Source organism: Trichomycterus rosablanca, chromosome 2 (assembly GCF_030014385.1).
Source record: "Trichomycterus rosablanca isolate fTriRos1 chromosome 2, fTriRos1.hap1, whole genome shotgun sequence".
In the NCBI taxonomy this organism is placed as follows: Eukaryota; Metazoa; Chordata; class Actinopteri; order Siluriformes; family Trichomycteridae; genus Trichomycterus; species Trichomycterus rosablanca.
The window spans coordinates 22,981,138-23,004,940 of NC_085989.1; the positions used below are offsets into that span (position 1 = coordinate 22,981,138).

Consider the following 23,803-nt stretch of genomic DNA (forward strand, 5'->3'; position numbering starts at 1 on the left):
CCAATTAGGCTTATTCTTTTGCTAATGCTTCTGTGTTCAAGGAAGATGGGTTAAAGGTCACGAGCTGTCTAACTAAATTATGGCATCAACTAAAGGCTATTTAACAAAAACAGTTTTTGAACTGGTACTGCAAACCAAAGCATCACATCCAATACCAAAGGCATTAATATGCATTTGGTCTCCTTTGTGATGCTAAAATTGCATCTGCTCCTTCAGGAAAGCTTTTCTATAGATTTATCATGAAGAATCTAAAATCTTTGCTTCAATTCATCCACAAGAGCCTTAGTAAGGCTCTGAATGTTGTGTGTTAGGCATTTTATTAGACAGGATCTTTTTTTATACCCATTGGCCTATAACTATATCTATATCTATAGAACTATATCTCTCATCTCTGCTCATCACTTAGAATCAGCTAGCAATGTGAATTAATTTTAAAACATTTTTAAGTTTTACTGTGGATCCCAAAAGAGAAATTAGCTTCTGGAAAACCCTAATGCTCCATTGTCATTTGCAGTGCTGTATTTAACAAACTTTGCAAAAAGGGCAAATCCTAGTTGTATGAAAAACATTTTGTTTTAAAGGACAAACACATTATTGCAGCAAACTATGTTAAAATGTTAATTATGTAGATGTTAATTTACAGTTACTTTAAATTTAAACTTCAAATTAGCAGAGTTAAGTGGTAATTTAATAAGCCAGAAGCACTTTGAAGCCCTTATGAGCTTCAATTTTAGATTGTCACTCAGCAAACTAGAGAAGTACATGGTAGTTGAGTGAATGTATCATGACCTACAAAATGTATTACAGCCTGGAATTACCATCAGATGACGAAGTTATAATAAGTCTGTTAAGGCTTAACATGTTAAATAATTTCGTTAACGTAACAAAAAGAATGGGCTAAGTGGGTAGCACTGTCGCCTCACTGCAAGAAGGTCCTGGGTTTGATCCTTTCTGTGCGGAGTTTGCATGTTCTCCCCGTGTCTGCGTGGGTTTCCTCCGGAAGCTCCGGTTTCCTCCCATAGTCCAAAAACATGCAGTCAGGTTAATTGGAGACACTGAATTGCCCAATAGGAGAATGTGTGTGTGTGTGTGTGTGTGTGTGTGTGTGTGTCTGCCCTGTGATGGACTGGCGCCACGTCCAGGGTGTTACTGTGTGCCTTGCGCCCATTGAAAAGCTGGGATAGGCTCCAGCAATACAGAAGGGTGTCCAAACTTTTGTACATGCCGTATTTACTACTTATTTTTTTACATCATTTTTGTCATTATTAATTTTATTAAAGTGTGCATAAACATTTGCCTTTTTAATAGTTTACTGAACAAGTTGTATATTTTCTTTATTTTCATTTTAAAATCGGTAATATTTATCATTTGTGGTGCCAGTGGTGCATAAACATTTTATACAACTGTGAATTACTCTATATTGTAAATGAGCAGTGCGGAAGATTGTTGTACTTTGTGTAGAGATTTTCATTTTAACCCACTTGCTTGAAACATCAACACAAATGTAACTTATTTCAAATTTTATGTTCACTATGAAAGAGATGGTATGAAACAAATGGCCCAATTGTCTTATTATTCGATAACAATTAGTTTTTATTAGAATGTATATAAAGTAAACAGAGACACCTGCTGGCCTTGTTCTTATGGACCGGGTTTATTAATAACTACATTACCCAGACTGCTTTCAAGCTCACAGAACGACAAATTATGCTTCTTTGAAAATGCAGTCCAGGGTACAAATTCAAAGGTCGTGGGGTGCAATTTGGGCTACTTTAACTTTTACATTTTAATTAAAAGCACTAATTACAAACAGTACAAAATGAAGTGAATATTGGCTTTTTACTTGCTGAAGAAGACGATGAAGAGAGCTCAAATGTTTAGAAGAAAAAAGCTGCAATAGAATGTAAAACAACAAGACAGTAAAACAACAAGTTTAGAAAAGAGACATGAAAAGTCATGACAGAAGACAGAAGAACACAGACAAATAGCAGTCGTATGTATGCTGTCTAAATATTCAAAATCTCCTCATGTAACCTGAAATTCTGATCAGAAACCATAATGGAATGCAAAGACAAAACTGTTAACAGAAAAAGAGGATCAATGGGTAGACGACATGACAGGACAGACAAGAATAGAAAAAGTCAAATTCATTCAGTACCACAATTTGTGATAATTGTGTTTATATTCAATGTTCCTGACTTGGATCTGAAATTCCGGGATTAAAAAAAATATATTAATAATATAATGACTAAATAACAGTAGTAGTAGTAATAATACTACCATAGTAAATAAAATGATTTGCTTTAGAAAAGGGATAAATTAGAATAAAAAAAATAAAAACAAAGATTAAAAGAATATTTCGACTTCAGAAGTGCGGGTTTTGGATCTGGCAACCCTGAATTTGTGACGTAAACTGGCTTGTTTTGGCCGTTTGTTTCTACATCCGGCTACCAAACACTGTGCTGGATAATTTAACTAAGAGGTGGGTGTGAGTTTTTTAAATCACTATAATTTTATTATAAATTACATTTATTAAGCTAATGTGTTTATATAATGTAAACAGTATGGCTAGATCTGTTTATCTTCTTACAGTCTGTTAATGAGTTGTCAAATAGGCTAACGTTAGCCAGATTCAATACTCTGAGCTAACACGTTGTTAATGCTAAGTTATCTGTAGCTTCATGTTCTGCTGTATTACACGTGACATTCTGCTGTTTAATATTTATTATGTTTATAAATAATGTGTAAAATGTTAGCCTGCATTACCCTATAAGCAATATGTGTTGTGCAAACTTATCAAAGATTTAGTGCGAAAGCACTGGTATATCGTTAAGTTGTCTGACATTGTTTACATTAGAGTTTTGTATTAACCAGTGTAATACGGCCTCTACAACAACACTCATATTAATAGAAATAAACTGCTAATAATGTTGTTTATTCAGAGGTGTTTTTTGCATTGTTTTGGCTCGACGTTAAAGATGAGCATTGTGGAACATTAACTGAAAATGAAAGTCTGCTGTGGCATTACGGGACCAGCTAGTTTTGCTAGTTTGCTTTCCCTGTTCTACTTAAGGGGAACTATTTAAAGATTTTAATATCATCAGATGGCGTTTTATTGGGTATTTCTACCTCTTTGCCCATTAGAGAAGATCAAACTACCATATTCAGTTTATCAAGAGGCTACATAACAATGTTAGGACAGTTTGGGGATTTCTGTTACTGTTCTTTTTTTGTGATGAATCATTTGAACACGTTGCAATAAATGTTAACGAATTCAAGTTTTCTGCACATCTGACAGCTTATGATTGGGAGGGGGGGGGGGGGGGGGATCTTACAATTCGAGTCTCAGCTTTGCCAAGCAGCCACAGTATGGCCCTTGAGCAAGGCCCTTAACCCCTTCAGCTGTACATGTTTATATGCATATATGACCAACACATCATTTTCTGTTTTATACCCAATGTTTAGTTATTTGCCCCTCAGCTCTGTCCACCTTGATCAGCCACTTTTTTAAAGCAATGATCAAGCTTGGTTGATAGTTTTGTATTTGTTTACTTGCCCACAAATTCCCAAAAGTCTTGATGTCAGAACTTCAATTTAAAAGGCTTAATTTTGACCTAGTTTCAAATTGTTTGTTGGGTTATAGTCCTATTTTCACATATAGTATATACATACACAGAATAAGCATAACATTATGACCACCTCCTTGTTGCTACACTCACTGTCCATTTTATCAGCTCCATTTACCATATAGAAGCACTTTGTTGTTCTACAATTACTGACTAAATTCCATCTGTTCCTTTACATACCTTTTTAGCCTGCTTTCACCCTGTTCTTCAGTGGTGAGGACCACCACACAGTAGGTATTATTTAGGTGGTGGATGATTCTCAGCACTGCAGTGACACTGACATGGTGGTGTTGTGTTAGTGTGTGTTGTGCTGGTATGAGTGGATCAGACACAGCAGTGCTGCTGAAGTTTTTAAATACTGTGTCCTCACTGTCCACTCTATTAGACACTCCTACCTAGTTGGTCCACCTTGTAGATGTAAAGTCAGAGACGATCGCTCATCTATTGCTGCTGTTTGAGTTGGTCATCTTCTAGACCTTCATCAGCACTGCAGTGCTGAAAATGATCCACCACCAAGTGCTTCTATATGGTAAGTGGAGCTGATAAAATGGACAGTGAGTGTAGAAACAAGGAGGTGGTCATTATGTTATGCCTGATCGGTGTATATGCATATATGCTGTTTATACTCAATATATTGTCCTGTACGTTCTTATGAAATTAAAATTTGTCATACTACTGTAAAAGTGATTGTCCTTATCTAGTCTATATTTTTTATTTTATTATACACTATTTGATTTACTTGATCTTTAACTTTATTTGCTGGTGCTGGAGATGCTGTAACACTTGAATTTCCCCCAGGGACACAATAAAGGAATCTTATCTTAAGCAGTCGTAGCTTAGTGGTTAAGGTACTGGACTAGTAATCAGAAGGTTGTTGGTTCAAGCCCCACCACTGCCAGGTTGCCACTGTTGGGCCCTTGAGCAAGGCCTTTAACCCTCAATTGCTTAGACAATATACTGCCATAGTTCTGTAAGTCGCTTTGAAAAAAAAAGCGTCTGCCAAATGCTTACTGCATTTCGTTGCCTTGTACCTGTACTGGGAAATGACAATAAAGTTAAATCTGTCTGTCTGTCTGTCTGTCTGTTTTCTATCTATCTATCTATCTATCTATCTATCTATCTATCTATCTATCTATCTATCTATCTATCTATCTATCTATCTATCTATCTATCTATCTATCTATCTATCTATCTTATCTTATCTTATCTTATCTTATCTTATCTCATCTTATCTCATCTTATCTCATCTTATTTGAAACACCCTAATAGTTCAGGTTTGTGCTATTCTAAATAAATTTAAGGGAATCTTATTTCTTTATTTTTATTTTGATATGCACCAGTTTTCTTTTTATCTGACCACACAATTTTTCTCTAGAAGGCTTTTGGTTTATGTAATCTGAAGTAAATATTGATCAATACACAACACACTGTGCAACAAACAACAAATCTCTGTGGCTGTATAGTCAGTGTGCCCATGCTAACTCCTGTCCACCCTTGAAAGCACAATGGGCATGCAGGTATCAGAAACAGACATCAAAGAATAGGAGAAGGTTTACTGGTCCGGTGTATCTTGTTTTCTTCAAGGTCCTGTAGATGGCAGGGCACATTTGCATTGTTTAACCATTTAAAAGATGGCACCATGATTGACGAACCTGCTCTTAACATCCTGGTACCAGATAACAAGGAATCGTTCAGATGTCTTGACGTGTCTTGAAATTGTACTCATTCAGACTTTACTATTACTTCATGTTGTCTTTTTTACTGTGTAGCTGTTTTAAATCACTCACCTCAGCATTTTGACTTTGGGTTGTGTTTACACATGATGCCTATCTGGTGACTCGCATGATAAAAGTGCGATAAAAGTGTGCAGGTTAGGAAAACTCTACAAGCTGACTTTTACCAGCTATTAACTTTTTCCTGCAATTTGACATTACATACTCAGCACCAGATGCAATAAATGTTATGTTATCAAAATATATTTTTGACAACATACATAACAAGTCTATGTTTGTCCACAGGGTCATGTCCCTCTGATTTTAGGATTTTGTTTAGGTGTGCATGGGTGTTTGTGCACCAAAAAGAGTGAGAAGGCGGAAGACTCAGGGAGTCTGGCTGGTGGTTTTATCATGGCTGACAACACCAGTGATGATGATGTCATTCATCTGGCAAGCTTTAGTGTTTGTCACAGGCAAGGTTGGTTTTGCATCTTCTCGAAAAGTCATAAATCACATCTTGTGTACACATGTTGCAGACTTTTCAGTAACACATATACTTAATGCATATTACAGAGGTTAAGCTACTTGATTTTCTTAGTTGCCCATCAGTCAATGAGCCTCCAATATTTTACAGTATCATAAAATATTCCTTATGGGTACAGTGCATACTCATAATGCTTTGTGATTTGTTAATTCTCTGTTTACCTCACAAATATAGAAAGAAAATATTTCTATTTTTTTACTGATCATTGTATTTTGTAAATATAATAACATTTAGAATTTGATGCCTGCAGCACACTCCAAAAACGTTAGGACAGAATGAGTGAAAAGTTTATAGAATTTTCAAGTTTCAGCATTCCACGATAAGCAGGTGAATCGGCAACCGGCAATGAAAGCATGATTGGATATAAAAGGAGGATCCGCCAAAGGCTTAGTCTTTACAAGCAATGATGGGTTGTGACTCACCACTTTTTACCAAACTTTATAACAAATTTTCCAGTCAGTTCAAAAAGAACATTTCTCAACGAAAGATTGTAAATAATTTAGTCTTGCACCATTTGCTGTTTATAATATTGTAAAATGAGAGATCTCAGTCCCTGTTCAATGTGCATGACCTTTAAGCTCTCAGATGGTATTGTGAGGAGCTGTCCTGCTACTGTGATAAATGTAGCCACAGCGTGACTTCATAGACACAGAGTGTGTGTGCTTGACTGGCCTGTCTGCAGTCCAGATCTGTCTTCTGTTAAAAATGTATGGTGTAGCATGAAGAGGAAAATCAGACAACGGCGACCACAGACTGTATGTGTGTGTGTATATATATATATATATATATATATATATATATATATATATATATATATATATATATATATATATATATATATATATATATATATATATATATAATGTGTGTATATATATATATATATATATATATACATACATACATACATACATACATACATACATACACACACATATATATATATATAGGGGTTGGACAATGAAACTGAAACACCTGTCATTTTAGTGTGGGAGGTTTCATGGCTAAATTGGACCAGTCTGGTGGCCAATCTTCATTTATTGCACATTGCACCAGTAAGAGCAGAGTGTGAAGGTTCAATTAGCAGGGTAAGAGCACAGTTTTGCTCAAAATATTGCAATGCACACAACATTATGGGTGACATACCGGAGTTCAAAAGAGGACAAATTGTTGGTGCAAGCCCCAAAGAAGCGTACCACCCAGACTGTTGCATGCCCAGAGTGAAGCATGGGGGTGGATCAGTGATGGTTTGGGCTGCCATATCATGGCATTCCCTTGGCCCAATACTTGTGCTAGATGGGCGCGTCACTGCCAAGGACTACCGAACCATTTTGGAGGACCATGTGCATCCAATGGTTCAAACATTGTATCCTGAAGGCGGTGCCGTGTATCAGGATGACAATGCACCAATACACACAGCAAGACTGGTGAAAGATTGGTTTGATGAACATGAAAGTGAAGTTGAACATCTCCCATGGCCTGCACAGTCACCAGATCTAAATATTATTGAGCCACTTTGGGGTGTTTTGGAGAAGCGAGTCAGGAAACGTTTTCCTCCACCAGCATCACGTAGTGACCTGGCCACTATCCTGCAAGAAGAATGACTTAAAATCCCTCTGACCACTGTGCAGGACTTGTATATGTCATTTCCAAGACGAATTGACGCTGTATTGGCCGCAAAAGGAGGCCCTACACCATACTAATAAATTATTGTTGTCTAAAACCAGGTGTTTCAGTTTCATTGTCCAACCCCTGTATATATATATATATATACAGTGTATCACAAAAGTGAGTACACCCCTCACATTTCTGCAAATATTTCATTATATCTTTTCATGGGACAACACTATAGACATGAAACTTGGATATAATTTAGAGTAGTCAGTGTACAGCTTGTATAGCAGTGTAGATTTACTGTCTTCTGAAAATAACTCAACACACAGCCATTAATGTCTAAATAGCTGGCAACATAAGTGAGTACACCCCACAGTGAACATGTCCAAATTGTGCCCAAATGTGTCGTTGTCCCTCCCTGGTGTCATGTGTCAAGGTCCCAGGTGTAAATGGGGAGCAGGGCTGTTAAATTTGGTGTTTTGGGTACAATTCTCTCATACTGGCCACTGGATATTCAACATGGCACCTCATGGCAAAGAACTCTCTGAGGATGTGAGAAATAGAATTGTTGCTCTCCACAAAGATGGCCTGGGCTATAAGAAGATTGCTAACACCCTGAAACTGAGCTACAGCATGGTGGCCAAGGTCATACAGCGGTTTTCCAGGACAGGTTCCACTCGGAACAGGCTTCGCCAGGGTCAACCAAAGAAGTTGAGTCCACGTGTTCGGCGTCATATCCAGAGGTTGGCTTTAAAAAATAGACACATGAGTGCTGCCAGCATTGCTGCAGAGGTTGAAGACGTGGGAGGTCAGCCTGTCAGTGCTCAGACCATACACCGCACACTGCATCAACTCAGTCTGCATGGTCGTCATCCCAGAAGGAAGCTGACGCACAAGAAAGCCAGCAAACAGTTTGCTGAAAACAAGCAGTCCAAGAACATGGATTACTGGAATGCCCTGTGGTCTGACGAGACCAAGATAAACTTGTTTGGCTCAGATGGTGTCCAGCATGTGTGGCGGCGCCCTGGTGAGAAGTACCAAGACAACTGTATCTTGCCTACAGTCAAGCATGGTGGTGGTAGCATCATGGTCTTGGGCTGCATGAGTGTTGCTGGCACTGGGGAGCTGCAGTTCATTGAGGGAAACATGAATTCCAACATGTACTGTGACATTCTGAAACAGAGCATGATCCCCTCCCTTCGAAAACTGGGCCTCATGGCAGTTTTCCAACAGGATAACGACCCCAAACACAACCTCCAAGATGACAACTGCCTTGCTGAGGAAGCTGAAGGTAAAGGTGATGGACTAAACCCAATTGAGCACCTGTGGCGCATACTCAAGTGGAAAGTGGAGCAGTTCAAGGTGTCTAACATCCACCAGCTCCGTGATGTCATCATGGAGGAGTGGAAGAGGATTCCAGTAGCAACCTGTGCAGCTCTGGTGAATTCCATGCCCAGGAGGGTTAAGGCAGTGCTGGATAATAATGGTGGTCACACAAAATATTGACACTTTGGGCACAATTTGGACATGTTCACTGTGGGGTGTACTCACTTGTGTTGCCAGCCATTTAGACATTAATGGCTGTGTGTTGAGTTATTTTCAGAAGACAGTAAATCTACACTGCTATACAAGTTGTACACTGACTACTCTAAGTTATATCCAAGTTTCATGTCTATAGTGTTGTCCCATGAAAAGATATAATAAAATATTTGCAGAAATGTGAGGGGTGTACTCACTTTTGTGATACACTGTATATATATATATATATATATATATATATATATATATATATATATATATATATATACTGTACATACAAACACATATGTACAGTTCTCACAAACAAATATTGCTATTTTGGTTTGTTGGCAAGGTCAAATTTAATTTAAAGAAAAGACTCCTAAAATACACATGACTTCATTTTGCAGTGCCAGTAAATTTGAACAGTGGTGCTTCTCTTGCAGTGCCTGTCCTGTATGCATGGCCATTTAGACATGTTGTGAAAAAATGTGCCAATAGCCTAGGTTAAGAGCACAGACCCTGTTTTGTTTTTGATCTATGTCATTTTCTATCCATGGTAATTTAGCTGTTTCATGCTTCCCCGAAGCAGCTTGTTTGGCATGGCTTAAAGTTGGCTTATTGGGATTAGACATTTTGAGTCACATTTGATATTTGTATGTTTTTGTTTAGGTAACGCATCAAGAGGGAGGACCTACATAACCATATCTGATGATTCAGATGATGAGGTGTTGACAGCAAAAGCAAATGTTCCTGTTGTGGTCAAAGATGAAGACGATGATTCGGACGAAGTGAGCATTTTAGAGGTAACTTAAAATTTTGATACTCTCACTAAATTGGAAGCCTGATGTGGTGTGGTGCTTGTTGCATTAGCAGGTTTACTAGGAGGAAGTAGTAACTCTGCTCTTCCATATGACTACAAGAAGGGTGATGACAAACAATCAAACCTTGTTACGAATGCTCCAGTGATAGCGCAGTAGGCTTCGGAATTAGTCTACCTGTCATTCTTGGTAAGGTGTAGCACCTTAATACAAAACTCAACCAGTCTGGTTCAATGCTTTTAACTCCATGACTAGTTAATCATGCATTGAGGGTTAAATAACATTACATTACATTTACATTTTCGGCATTTAGCAGACGCTTTTATCCAAAGCGACGTACAGTTATGACTGAACACAATTTTGAGCATTTGAGGGTTAAGGGCCTTGCTCAGGGGCCCAACAGTGGCAACTTGGCGGTGGTGGGGCTTGAACCGGCAACCTTTTGATTACTAGTCTAGTACCTTAACCACTGAGCTATCACTGCCTTAGATCACATTAGTGATCATTTCTACTTCGTTTCAATATGACAGACAGGAAGCCTAATGTCAACAAAATATACGATTTAGGTCACTTCACACTAGGGCATGAGTGATATATTGGCTTTCACCAGCATGTATAGGACAGAATCAGGCCAGTTAAGCTCTATGCATGGAGGTTTGAGATCATGTAGATTATATGGAGCCTGAGAATCATATGGAAATGTGAACATATTAAACATGCTAAGTTGATGTGAGAATATTAACTATTACAGCTTTTACAAAGTTAACAAAGAGTGCAAATATTACAAAAATAGTGAAATCCATGAAATCAAATTTAGAAGCATGGATTTATGAAAGGTACTGTTAAGCTCAACACTTACCGTGAGTCGGTTTAAAATTTTTAAATCGCTTTGGATCATAATGCTACCCTGCTTCAGCCTTTGTTTACCTAGTATGCCTAAGCTTAGTAAAAATGCAGTTTTGTTGCTACAAATGTTAGGATAGACTTGACTTTGACCAGGCGTAAACACTTTTTGGTGTCTTTAGTCTCCAAAAGGTCACTGCATTTTGACTTTGAATATAAGGTGTTAAGATTCAAAAGTTATTTTAAGCTTATGCAAAATGTGCCTTGTTAATCTAGAAGCCTTTGTGTGTTTTGTTCTCCTCAGACACGTTTGCCGTCTCGTCGTGTAATAATCCGGCCTGCTGCTCAGTGGGGAGGCAGCTCATCCCAAAGCCAGCCCTGTGCGCCTGCCCCGGGCCCCTCAGACTCACATTCTCCCTCCTCTTCAGTAGCGCTGACTCAGCCAGCATCAGGAAATAAAGCCATTGGTGTCTTCACTACGGACCAGAATGCTGTACCTTCCACATCTAGAGACACTGTTTTGCACAGACCTCAGAATTCCATTCATGGGCCACTGCCTCAATCTAGTAACCCTTTGCCCAGCACTCACCTTGGCAATCAGGGCACAGCTCTTTTTACCCCTGCTAATGCAGACTCACAAGGTGTAAAAGTGGCTGTGGTTAGCCCACACAGAACTGAAAGAAACTCAGGGGCCGAAGCCCCAATTCCCCCTCAGGAACGGCCCACGGACACACCTCAGCCCTCACAAGTAGCACTGGAGCCGGAGGAGCGAAGGCAGCAACAAAAAGAACAGCAGCAGATTCTCAGACTCTCTCCTGCACGATTACAGGCGTTTCCTGATGATGAAAGACCTGGTCCCTCTAGAGCCATGGAGCCTCCAGCACCACAAGCAGCTCAGCAAAACAGTATCAACACACTCGTAAAGAGAGTGGTAAGTTTACATCTTATTTTTTTAGGTAGAGGTTTTATGGACCGGGTATGTGGCTTGGTTCAAAATTTAGAGTTTTACATTTACTCTGTCAGTAATAAGTGAGCCTTGTAATAATATAATAATACAATGTCAATTAAGTAGTATTTCTTTCAAAACAGCTTTAATAAAGGACATCAGAGTTGATACCCAGACACTTTTTATACCTTGGACACTTGTGATGTTGACTGCCACAACACAGATTATCCAAGTAAACAGGACACAAACTTATTTATAGTGCACCACAATCACTATGTTAATGTTTTACGTGACTTGCTTGTAGTTTTTGGGAATTTACTTTGAGACTTTTGATTTAATTTGATTAGTCATACTAGTCTTTTTATGATCAGTTGGATTATTACTTAAACATTATTCAAGGAGCAATTGAACTCACAAATTTGTATCTCAGCAGAGCCACTGACCTTTTGGCCTTGTTTTAGGGAAGGAAAGTCGACTAGGGTGTTTTTGTCATATAGAGCCTAGTGTGGCCCTCCGTACATGATGCGGCTCTGTGTGGGAACCCAACACTGGCAGGTGATAAGGCTTTCCAAGGTCCCAGGTCCGCTTGGGGGTTGTGCAAGCAGCAGTGGATTTACAATCAGAAATTGAAAATTACTAGATTGGGAAATAAAAAGGGGGTATATATATATATATATATATATATATATATATATATATACAGTGTATCACAAAAGTGAGTACACCCCTCACATTTCTGCAGATATTTAAGTATATCTTTTCATGGGACAACACTGACAAAATGACACTTTGACACAATGAAAAGTAGTCTGTGGGCAGCTTATATAACAGTGTAAATTTATTCTTCCCTCAAAATAACTCAATATACAGCCATTAATGTCTAAACCACCGGCAACAAAAGTGAGTACACCCCTTAGTGAAAGTTCCTGAAGTGTCAATATTTTGTGTGGCCACCATTATTTCCCAGAACTGCCTTAACTCTCCTGGGCATGGAGTTTACCAGAGCTTCACAGGTTGCCACTGGAAGGCTTTTCCACTCCTCCATGACGACATCACGGAGCTGGCGGATATTCGAGACTTTGCGCTCCTCCACCTTCCGCTTGAGGATGCCCCAAAGATGTTCTATTGGGTTTAGGTCTGGAGACATGCTTGGCCAGTCCATCACCTTTACCTTCAGCCTCTTCAATAAAGCAGTGGTCGTCTTAGAGGTGTGTTTGGGGTCATTATCATGCTGGAACACTGCCCTGCGACCCAGTTTCCGGAGGGAGGGGATCATGCTCTGCTTCAGTATTTCACAGTACATATTGGAGTTCATGTGTCCCTCAATGAAATGTCACTCCCCAACACCTGCTGCACTCATGCAGCCCCAGACCATGGTATTCCCACCACCATGCTTGACTGTAGGCATGACACACTTATCTTTGTACTCCTCACCTGATTGCCGCCACACATGCTTGAGACCATCTGAACCAAACAAATTAATCTTGGTCTCATCAGACCATAGGACATGGTTCCAGTAATCCATGTCCTTTGTTGACATGTCTTCAGCAAACTGTTTGCGGGCTTTCTTGTGTAGAGACTTCAGAAGAGGCTTCCTTCTGGGGTGACAGCCATGCAGACCAATTTGATGTAGTGTGCGGCGTATGGTCTGAGCACTGACAGGCTGACCCCCCACCTTTTCAATCTCTGCAGCAATGCTGACAGCACTCCTGCGCCTATCTTTCAAAGACAGCAGTTGGATGTGACGCTGAGCACGTGCACTCAGCTTCTTTGGACGACCAACGCGAGGTCTGTTCTGAGTGGACCCTGCTCTTTTAAAACGCTGGATGATCTTGGCCACTGTGCTGCAGCTCAGTTTCAGGGTGTTGGCAATCTTCTTGTAGCCTTGGCCACCTTCATGTAGTGCAACAATTCGTCTTTTAAGATCCTCAGAGAGTTCTTTGCCATGAGGTGCCATGTTGGAACTTTCAGTGACCAGTATGAGAGAGTGTGAGAGCTGTACTACTAAATTGAACACACCTGCTCCCTATGCACACCTGAGACCTAGTAACACTAACAAATCACATGACATTTTGGAGGGAAAATGACAAGCAGTGCTCAATTTGGACATTTAGGGGTGTAGTCTCTTAGGGGTGTACTCACTTTTGTTGCCGGTGGTTTAGACATTAATGGCTGTATTTTGAGTTATTTTGAGGGAAGAATAAATTTACACTGTTATATAAGCTGCACACAGACTACTTTTCATTGTGTCAAAGTGTCATTTTGTCAGTGTTGTCCCATGAAAAGATATACTTAAATATATGCAGAAATGTGAGGGGTGTACTCACTTTTGTGATACACTGTATACTGTATATATACAGTGGGGCCAAAAAGTATTTAGTCAGCCACTGATTGTGCAGGTTCTCCTACTTAGAAAGATGAGAGAGGTCTGTAATTTTCATCATAGGTACACTTCAACTATGAGAGACAAAATGAGAAAAAAAAATTCAGGAAATCACATTGTAGGATTTTTAAAGAATTTATTTGTAAATTATGGTGGAAAATAAGTATTTGGTCAATAACAAAAGTTCAACTCAATACTTTGTAACATAACCTTTGTTGGCAATGACAGAGGTCAAACGTTTTCTGTAAGTCTTCACCAGGTTTGCACACACTGTAGGTGGTATTTTGGCCCATTCCTCCATGCAGATCTCCTCTAGAGCAGTGATGTTTTGGGGCTGTCGCTGGGCAACACGGACTCTGCAAATTTTCTATGGGGTTGAGGTCTGGAGACTGGCTAGGCCACTCCAGGACCTTGAAATGCTTTTTACGGAGCCACTCCTTCGTTGCCCGAGCGGTGTGTTTGGGATCATCGTCATGCTGGAAGACCCAGCCACGTTCCATCTTCAATGCTCTCACTGATGGAAGGAGGTTTTGGCTTAAAATCTCACGATACATGGCCCCGTTCATTCTTCCCTTAACACGGATCAGTCGTCCTGTCCCCTTTGCAGAAAAACAGCCCCAAAGCATGATGTTTCCACCACCATGCTTCACAGTAGGTATGGTGTTCTTGGGTTCTTCTTCTTCCTCCGAACACGACGGGTTGAGTGTTTTTTCATCTGACCACATGATATTCTCCCAATCCTCTTCTGGATCATCCATATGCTCTCTGGCAAACTTCAGACGGGCCTGGACATGTACTGGCTTAAGCAGGGGGACACGCCTGGCACTGCAGGATTTGAGTCCCTCTCGGCGTAGTGTGTTACTGATGGTAGCCTTTGTTACTTTGGTCCCAGCTCTCTGCAGGTCATTCATCAGGTCCCTCCGTGTAGTTCTGGGATTTTTGCTCACCGTTCTCATGATCATTTTGACCCCACGGGATAAGATCTTGACCCCAAGGGAGATTATCAATGGTCTTGTATGTCTTCCATTTTCTTACAATTGCTCCCACAGTTGATTTATTCACACCAACCTGCTTGCCTATTGTAGATTCACTCTTCCCAGCCTGGTGCAGGTCTACAATTTTCTTCCTGGTGTCCTTCGACAGTCTTGGCCATGGTTGAGTTTGGAGTCTGACTGTTTGAGGCTGTGGACAGGTGTCTTTTATACAGATAACAAGGTCAAACAGGTGCCATTAATACAGGTAACGAGTGGAGGACAGAAGAGCTTCTTAAAGAAGAAGTTACAGGTCTGTGAGAGCCAGAAATCTTGCTTGTTTGTTATTGACCAAATACTTATTTTCCACCATAATTTACGAATAAATTCTTTAAAAATCCTACAATGTGACTTCCTGGATTTTTTTTTCTCATTTTGTCTCTCATAGTTGAAGTGTACCTATGATGAAAATTATATATATACAGTGTATCACAAAAGTGAGTACACCCCTCACATTTCTGCAAATATTTCATTATATCTTTTCATGGGACAACGCTATAGACATGAAACTTGGATATAACTTAGAGTAGTCAGTGTACAACTTGTATAGCAGTGTAGATTTACTGTCTTCTGAAAATAACTCAACACACAGCCATTAATGTCTAAATAGCTGGCAACATAAGTGAGTACACCCTACAGTGAACATGTCCAAATTGTGCCCAAATGTGTCGTTGTCCCTCCCTGGTGTCATGTGTCAAGGTCCCAGGTGTAAATGGGGTAGCAGGGCTGTTAAATTTGGTGTTTTGGGTACAATTCTCTCATACTGGCCACTGGATATTCAACATGGCACCTCATGGCAAAGAACTCTCTGAGGATGTGAGAAATAGAATTGTTGCTCTCCACAAAGATGGCCTGGGCTATAAGAAGATTGCTAACACCCTGAAACTGAGCTACAGCATGGTGGCCAAGGTCATACAGCGGTTTTCCAGGACAGGTTCCACTCGGAACAGGCTTCGCCAGGGTCGACCAAAGAAGTTGAGTCCACGTGTTCGGCGTCATTTCCAGAGGTTGGCTTTAAAAAATAGACACATGAGTGCTGCCAGCATTGCTGCAGAGGTTGAAGACGTGGGAGGTCAGCCTGTCAGTGCTCAGACCATACGCCGCACACTGCATCAACTCGGTCTGCATGGTCGTCATCCCAGAAGGAAGCTGACGCACAAGAAAGCCCGCAAACAGTTTGCTGAAGACAAGCAGTCCAAGAACATGGATTACTGGAATGCCCTGTGGTCTGACGAGACCAAGATAAACTTGTTTGGCTCAGATGGTGTCCAGCATGTGTGGCGGCGCCCTGGTGAGAAGTACCAAGACAACTGTATCTTGCCTACAGTCAAGCATGGTGGTGGTAGCATCATGGTCTTGGGCTGCATGAGTGTTGCTGGCACTGGGGAGCTGCAGTTCATTGAGGGAAACATGAATTCCAACATGTACTGTGACATTCTGAAACAGAGCATGATCCCCTCCCTTCGAAAACTGGGCAGTCATGGCAGTTTTCCAACAGGATAACGACCCCAAACACAACCTCCAAGATGACAACTGCCTTGCTGAGGAAGCTGAAGGTAAAGGTGATGGACTAAACCCAATTGAGCACCTGTGGCGCATCCTCAAGTGGAAGGTGGAGGAGTTCAAGGTGTCTAACATCCACCAGCTCCGTGATGTCATCATGGAGGAGTGGAAGAGGATTCCAGTAGCAACCTGTGCAGCTCTGGTGAATTCCATGCCCAGGAGGGTTAAGGCAGTGCTGGATAATAATGGTGGTCACACAAAATATTGACACTTTGGGCACAATTTGGACATGTTCACTGTGGGGTGTACTCACTTATGTTGCCAGCCATTTAGACATTAATGGCTGTGTGTTGAGTTATTTTCAGAAGACAGTAAATCTACACTGCTATACAAGCTGTACACTGACTACTCTAAGTTATATCCAAGTTTTATTTCTATGGTGTTGTCCCATGAAAAGATATAATAAATTATTTGCAGAAATGTGAGGGGTGTACTCACTTTTGTGATACACTGTATATATATACAGTGTATCACAAAAGTGAGTACACCCCTCACATTTCTGCAAATATTTCATTATATCTTTTCATGGATCAACACTATAGACATGACACTTGGATATAACTTAGAGTAGTCAGTGTACAGCTTGTATAGCAGTGTAGATTTACTGTCTTCTGAAAATAACTCAACACACAGCCATTAATGTCTAAATAGCTGGCAACATAAGTGAGTACACCCCACAGTGAACATGTCCAAATTGTGCCCAAATGTGTCGTTGTCCCTCCCTGGTGTCATGTGTCAAGGTCCCAGGTGTAAATGGGGAGCAGGGCTGTTAAATTTGGTGTTTTGGGTACAATTCTCTCATACTGGCCACTGGATATTCAACATGGCACCTCATGGCAAATAACTCTCTGAGGATGTGAGAAATAGAATTGTTGCTCTCCACAAAGATGGCCTGGGCTATAAGAAGATTGCTAACACCCTGAAACTGAGCTACAGCATGGTGGCCAAGGTCATACAGCGGTTTTCCAGGACAGGTTCCACTAGGAACAGGCTTCGCCAGGGTCGACCAAAGAAGTTGAGTCCACGTGTTCGGCGTCATATCCAGAGGTTGGCTTTAAAAAATAGACACATGAGTGCTGCCGGCATTGCTGCAGAGGTTGAAGACGTGGGAGGTCAGCCTGTCAGTGCTCAGACCATACGCCGCACACTGCATCAACTCGGTCTGCATGGTCGTCATCCCAGAAGGAAGCTGACGCACAAGAAAGCCCGCAAACAGTTTGCTGAAGACAAGCAGTCCAAGAACATGGATTACTGGAATGCCCTGTGGTCTGACGAGACCAAGATGAACTTGTTTGGCTCAGATGGTGTCCAGCATGTGTGGCGGCGCCCTGGTGAGAAGTACCAAGACAACTGTATCTTGCCTACAGTCAAGCATGGTGGTGGTAGCATCATGGTCTTGGGCTGCATGAGTGTTGCTGGCACTGGGGAGCTGCGGTTCATTGAGGGAAACATGAATTCCAACATGTACTGTGACATTCTGAAACAGAGCATGATCCCCTCCCTTCGAAAACTGGGCCTCATGGCAGTTTTCCAACAGGATAACGACCCCAAACACAACCTCCAAGATGACAACTGCCTTGCTGAGGAAGCTGAAGGTAAAGGTGATGGACTAAACCCAATTGAGCACCTGTGGCGCATCCTCAAGTGGAAGGTGGAGGAGTTCAAGGTGTCTAACATCCACCAGCTCCGTGATGTCATCATGGAGGAGTGGAAGAGGATTCCAGTAGCAACCTGTGCAGCTCTGGTGAATTCCATGCCCAGGAGGGTTAAGGCAGTGCTGGATAATAATGGTGGTCACACAAAATATTGACACATTTGGGCACAATTTGGACATGTTCACTGTGGGGTGTACTCACTTATGTTGCCAGCCATTTAGACATTAATGGCTGTGTGTTGAGTTATTTTCAGAAGACCGTAAATCTACACTGCTATACAAGTTGTACACTGACTACTCTAACTTATATCCAAGTTTTATTTCTATAGTGTTGTCCCATGAAAAGATATAATAAAATATTTGCAGAAATGTGAGGGGTGTACTCACTTTTGTGATACACTGTATATATACAGTTGAAACCAGAAGTTTACATACACTATATAAAAAGACACATGTGCATGTTTTTTCTCACTGTCTCACATGAAATCAGAATAAACTCTTCCTGTTTTAGGTCAATTAGGACTACCACAATTATTTCTATGTGCTAACTGCCAGAATAATGAAAGAGATAATTTTTTAAGGCAATTTTTATTACTTTCTTCAAAGTCAAAAGTTTACATACATTTCATTAGTATTTGGTACTGTTGCCCTTAAACTTTATGACTTGGGTCAAACGTTTAGGATATCCTTCCACAAGCTTCTCACAATAGTTGGCAGGAATTTTGGCCCATTCCTCCTGACAGAACTGGTGTAACTGAGCCATGTTTGTAGGCCGCCTTGCTCGCACCTGCCTTTTCAGCTTTGCCCATAAATTTTTTATAGGATTGAGATCAGGGCTTTGTGATGGCCACTCCAAAACATTGACTTTGTTATCCTTAAGCCACTTTGTAACCAGTTTGGCAGTATGCTTCGGGTCATTGTCCATTTGGAAGACCCATTTGCGCCCAAGCTTTAACTTCTTTAACGTCTTGAGATGTTGCTTCAGTATTTCCACATAATGTTCTTTCCTCATGATGCCATCTATTTTGTGAAGTGCACCAGTCCCTCCTGCAGCAAAACAACCCCACAACATGATGCTGCCACCCCCATGTTTCACAGTTGGGATGGTGTTCTCAGGCTTGCAAGCTTCCCCCTTTTTCCTCCAAACGTAACGATGGTCATTATGGCCAAACAGTTCAACTTTAGTTTCGTCAGACCACAGGACATGTCTCCAAAAATTAAAGTATTTGTCCCTGTGTGCATTTGCAAACATTAATCTGGCTTTTTTATGTTTCTTTTGGAGTAATGGCTTCTTCCTGGCAGAGTGGCCTTTCAGCCCATGTCGATACAGTACTCGTTTCACTGTGGATAATGACACACTCTTACCAGCTTCAGCCAGCATCTTCACAAGGTCTTTTGCTGTTGTTCTTGGGTTGATGTGCACATTTCGGACCAAAGCACGTTCATCTCTGGGACACAGAACCCGTCTCCTTCCTGAGCGGTATGATGGCTGGACATTCCCATCTTGTTTGTACTTGCATATAATTGTTTGTACAGATGAACGAGGCACCTTCAGGCATCTGGAAATTGTACCCAAGGATGAACCAGACTTGTGCAAGTCCACAATTCTCTTCCTGATATCTTGGCAGATTTATTTTGACTTTCCCATGATGTTACACAAAGAAGCAGTGTGTTTCAGGTGTGCCTTAAAATACATCCACAGGTGTCTCCACTTAACTCAGATGTTGCCAATAAACCTATCAGAAGCTTCCAAAGACATGACATGATCATATGGGCTGTCCCAAATTGTTTAAAGGCATAGTAATCTTAGTGTATTTAAACTTTTGACTTTGAAGAAAGTAGTAAAAATTGCCTCTTTCATTATTCTGGCAGTTAGCACATAGAAATAATTGTGGTAGTCCTAATTGACCTAAAACAGGAAGAGTTTATTCTGATTTCATGTGAGACAGTGAGAAAAAACATGCACATGTGTCTTTTTATATAGTGTATGTAAACTTCTGGTTTCAACTGTATATATATATATATATATATATATATATATATATATATATATATATATATATATATATATATATATATATATATATATATATATATATATATATAATATTATAAAAAAAAAATTTTTAAAGCGATAATGGCATGGGTATATCTGCTTACGTCTTAGTACACAAAATAGGACTGACTAAATCTGTTAGGTTTGCAAATGAAAATTAGTGTGACATTTTACATTGTCATTAAACGTTGTTGAATATTTTGTTTGCTGAGGAAGAACAGGTTTGCAATTCGGGTAATTGTGTGACACACTATTTAAAAGTGGTAGTATTAGTAATTATTGGCTAAATTGTGCTAAAATGTAACCTACCAATTTCTGATCATTCCTGATCAGGTCTTTCTCTGGTTTCTGGTCTAAAGTGCATCAAATGAAACATCAGTTATTTTATTTTAAAGTATGTTGTATCATTTCAGGTAACTGTGGTTTATAAAACATATCATCTGAAAAGAAACCTATATCTTTAGTTATGCCCAGGACCAGGGAATAATAAAGACATTATTTTTTTGCACTTCATTGTTTCACTCATGATTGATTAATTATTTATTTGACTTTTACGACTTTGTAAATGTATACTATATATCTTATATTTGTTTTATATGGCATTAAAAGACAAGGTCAACACCGATCATGGGGCGGCACGGTGGCTAAGTGGGTAGCACTGTCGCCTCACAGCAAGAAGGTCCTGGGTTCGATTCCCAGGTGGAGCGGTCCAGGTCCTTTCTGTGTGGAGTTTGCATGTTCTTCCCGTGACTGCGTGGGTTTTCTTTGGGAGCTCCGGTTTCCTCCCACAATCCAAAGACATGCAAGTGAAGTGAATTGGAGATACAAAATTGTCCATGACTGTGTTTGACATTAAACTTGTAAACTGATAAATCTTGTGTGATAAGTAACTACATGTTCTGTCATGAATGTAACCAAAGTGTGTAAAACATGATGCTAAAATCCTAATAAATAAATAAATCATTATTCAGTTGTTAATAATACATGTGTAGGCCATTTGTATTTAAGTATTGGCTGTAGATTGATTTGTTGACCAAAGTTTTGACATGCACAAGGTAATTATTAACTGGCTGAATGATAGCTGATAGAGAAGTCCATTGTTTGAATAATGCTGTTGGTTAAGTAACGTCATTCATATCCAACAGCTGGAAAGCTACAGAGCTAAAGAGTGCAGAAACAGTACTCATTTCTGACTCACCCTTACCAACTTTTACTGCTTACGCACCAGTTGCCACTGAGATCCGAGCCATGCTATGAGTGTCTTTAGAGGGGCGGGGATTACTCATTCCTGCTGCAATAATCGTCTCTGCCGGCCAGTTGAGAGGCAGAAGCAGGCTAGCCTTTGGTTGGCGTCCCAAGCCCGGATTGAAATAGCAGGGTTGCATCAGGGAGGGTATCCGACGTAAAAACTGTGCCAAGTTTGGTATGAGGACCAGATCTGCTGTGGCAACTTTTATAGACAGGAGCAACCAAAAAAAGTTTAATTATTGTTTTATATTATTCATTATTTTTTTTCACTTACATAATGAATGATGGAACTATTGCACATTAATCACAAACAGATTAATATTTATAGTATAAACATGTATCCTTCTTTAACATGATGTAATAATTGTATATCATACAAAAATATTGTTGAAAGGTTTTTGTTACTGACCAAGATAAAGCATTCTGAATGCTGAACTACTATTGCTCACTGTGTTTATCTTACTATTTTACTTTACTGTCACTTTTACTGTCCTACACACTTTTTCTGTTCAGTAGAGCATAAAGTCTTGTTAAAATAAAGCTCAGTTATGTGTTTATATTTGAATGGGGCACTATAAGCTTGCCAGTTAATGTTTATTCATCAACTAATGACTATCAGTTAAAAGAAATTGGTAAGACTTGCATCTAGGGATGTAACGATACACTCTACCCACGATGCGATACGATTCATGATATGATTTTTTTTTAAACAAAAGGAAATTGAAGACAAATTATGACAGTTTCCTTTTATTATTTCTCATTATATAAATAAATGAATAATACAAATAAAGAAAGTATCCTCACATAAATAAATTTGGCTGGAAAATCCCCCTACCTGGCAACTTTGTGAAGTGCCGTCAACCAGGCGAGGTGAATAGTGCCAGTGCTCTCTGCTGCTTAAAATGAATAACCGATTTGATTGTGGCACATGTGCACCGATATTTAACTGTCTTGTGGTGCATCGTTACATCCCTACTTGCATCCCCCAAAACAAGCCCATATGATGTTTTATAAAGAAATTATTGTTGCTTCTAAGTGTTTAAATGTTTATACTTTCATTTTGGGTGGCACAGTGGCTCGGTGGGTATCACTGTTGCCTCACAGCAAGAAGGTCCTTGGTTCGATTCCCAGGTAGATTGGTCTGGGTCCTTTTTGTGTGGAGTTTGCATATTCTCCCCATGTCTGCATTGTTTTTTCTGGGAGCTCTTCACAGTCCAAAGACATGCAAGTGAGGTGAATTGGAGATACAAAATTGTCCATAACTGTGATTGACATTCAAAACTTGAGCTGATGAATCTTGTGTAACCAGTAACTATCTGTTCTGTCATGAATTCTGTAAATCCAAGATTTAAATTATGTATTTTGTGCAAAATGACTTGATTTCATGCAAAACAATATGTAGTATAATATAACAGAAGATGGCAGGTGTTAACTTTAGACGGTGTCATGTGATAAATCTGTCTTTGTTTTACAGGTGGACCTTTTCCCGGATGTTCAGGAGGCTTATGTAGTGGAACTAATAGAGGGGGCTGATGTAAAAGATTTAAATGTGTAAGCTTAAATATTTTTTCTAACAGCATGACAAAGTGCTTTTTTCTGTTATCTTAATTTAATTGATTGATTTTTTTTAGAATATGCAATTTGCTGTTGGAGAATCCTGAATATCCAAGAAAAGCAAACTCTGTGTTAACTCAGAGAAGCGTACTCCTTGAAACGAATGATAAAGAAACGCAGGTTTGTACTAAATGTTTTTTTCACACTGAAACAAAGCATACATGCATACAGAAAGCAAGCAGAAAACTTAATTCAGATTCAGAGACTGAAGTGCTGAAGCTGTACGGCGTTAGTGCACAACATGAAACAGAATAATGTAGTTCTGCCTGATGACGGTACATTTCTCCTCCGAGCCTTTTTTTATATACAATTCCTCATTTCATCATTTCACACTGAAACAGAAAATGTCCTAACATAAGCAGACTTGTCCCAAAAGACCAAAAAGGCCTGCTCTTTTTATCTCAGTTGCATACTTGATGATGTTAAGGTGGATGAAAGAGCGTTTGAGATGGTGTAATGTTCTTTCTTTTAAAAAAAAAAAAAACCTGGTGTCCACAGTTCACAGCTGATTAAAGGACTTTGTTAAAAGGAAAGGTGATGTAATACAATAGTAAATATGTCCCTGTTGTAATGATTTAAGATAGTTTTGCTGCCCTTATAATAAAAATCAACACACATATGCAAAAA

The 23,803-nt window shown here is 39.8% G+C and overlaps 1 protein-coding gene across 3 annotated transcripts in view; it reads left to right on the forward strand.

Annotated features, from left to right (window-relative positions):
- The first annotated feature begins 2,429 nt into the window (after positions 1 to 2,429).
- Positions 2,430 to 23,803, forward strand: part of rnf216 (ring finger protein 216) — a 54,817-nt gene continuing 33,443 nt past the window's right edge. The window contains exons 1-6 of one of the 3 annotated variants that reach the window (XM_063012707.1): positions 2,430 to 2,482; positions 5,645 to 5,819; positions 9,690 to 9,823; positions 10,986 to 11,612; positions 23,037 to 23,113; positions 23,194 to 23,296. In XM_063012707.1, coding sequence (XP_062868777.1) covers positions 5,753 to 5,819; positions 9,690 to 9,823; positions 10,986 to 11,612; positions 23,037 to 23,113; positions 23,194 to 23,296 — 1,008 coding nt within the window. In that variant the 5' untranslated portion in view covers positions 2,430 to 2,482; positions 5,645 to 5,752. Of the gene's footprint in view, positions 2,483 to 4,109; positions 4,156 to 5,644; positions 5,820 to 9,689; positions 9,824 to 10,985; positions 11,613 to 23,036; positions 23,114 to 23,193; positions 23,297 to 23,803 lie in introns of those variants that run through there. The other 2 variants (XM_063012715.1, XM_063012698.1) reach the window with 2 other exon arrangements.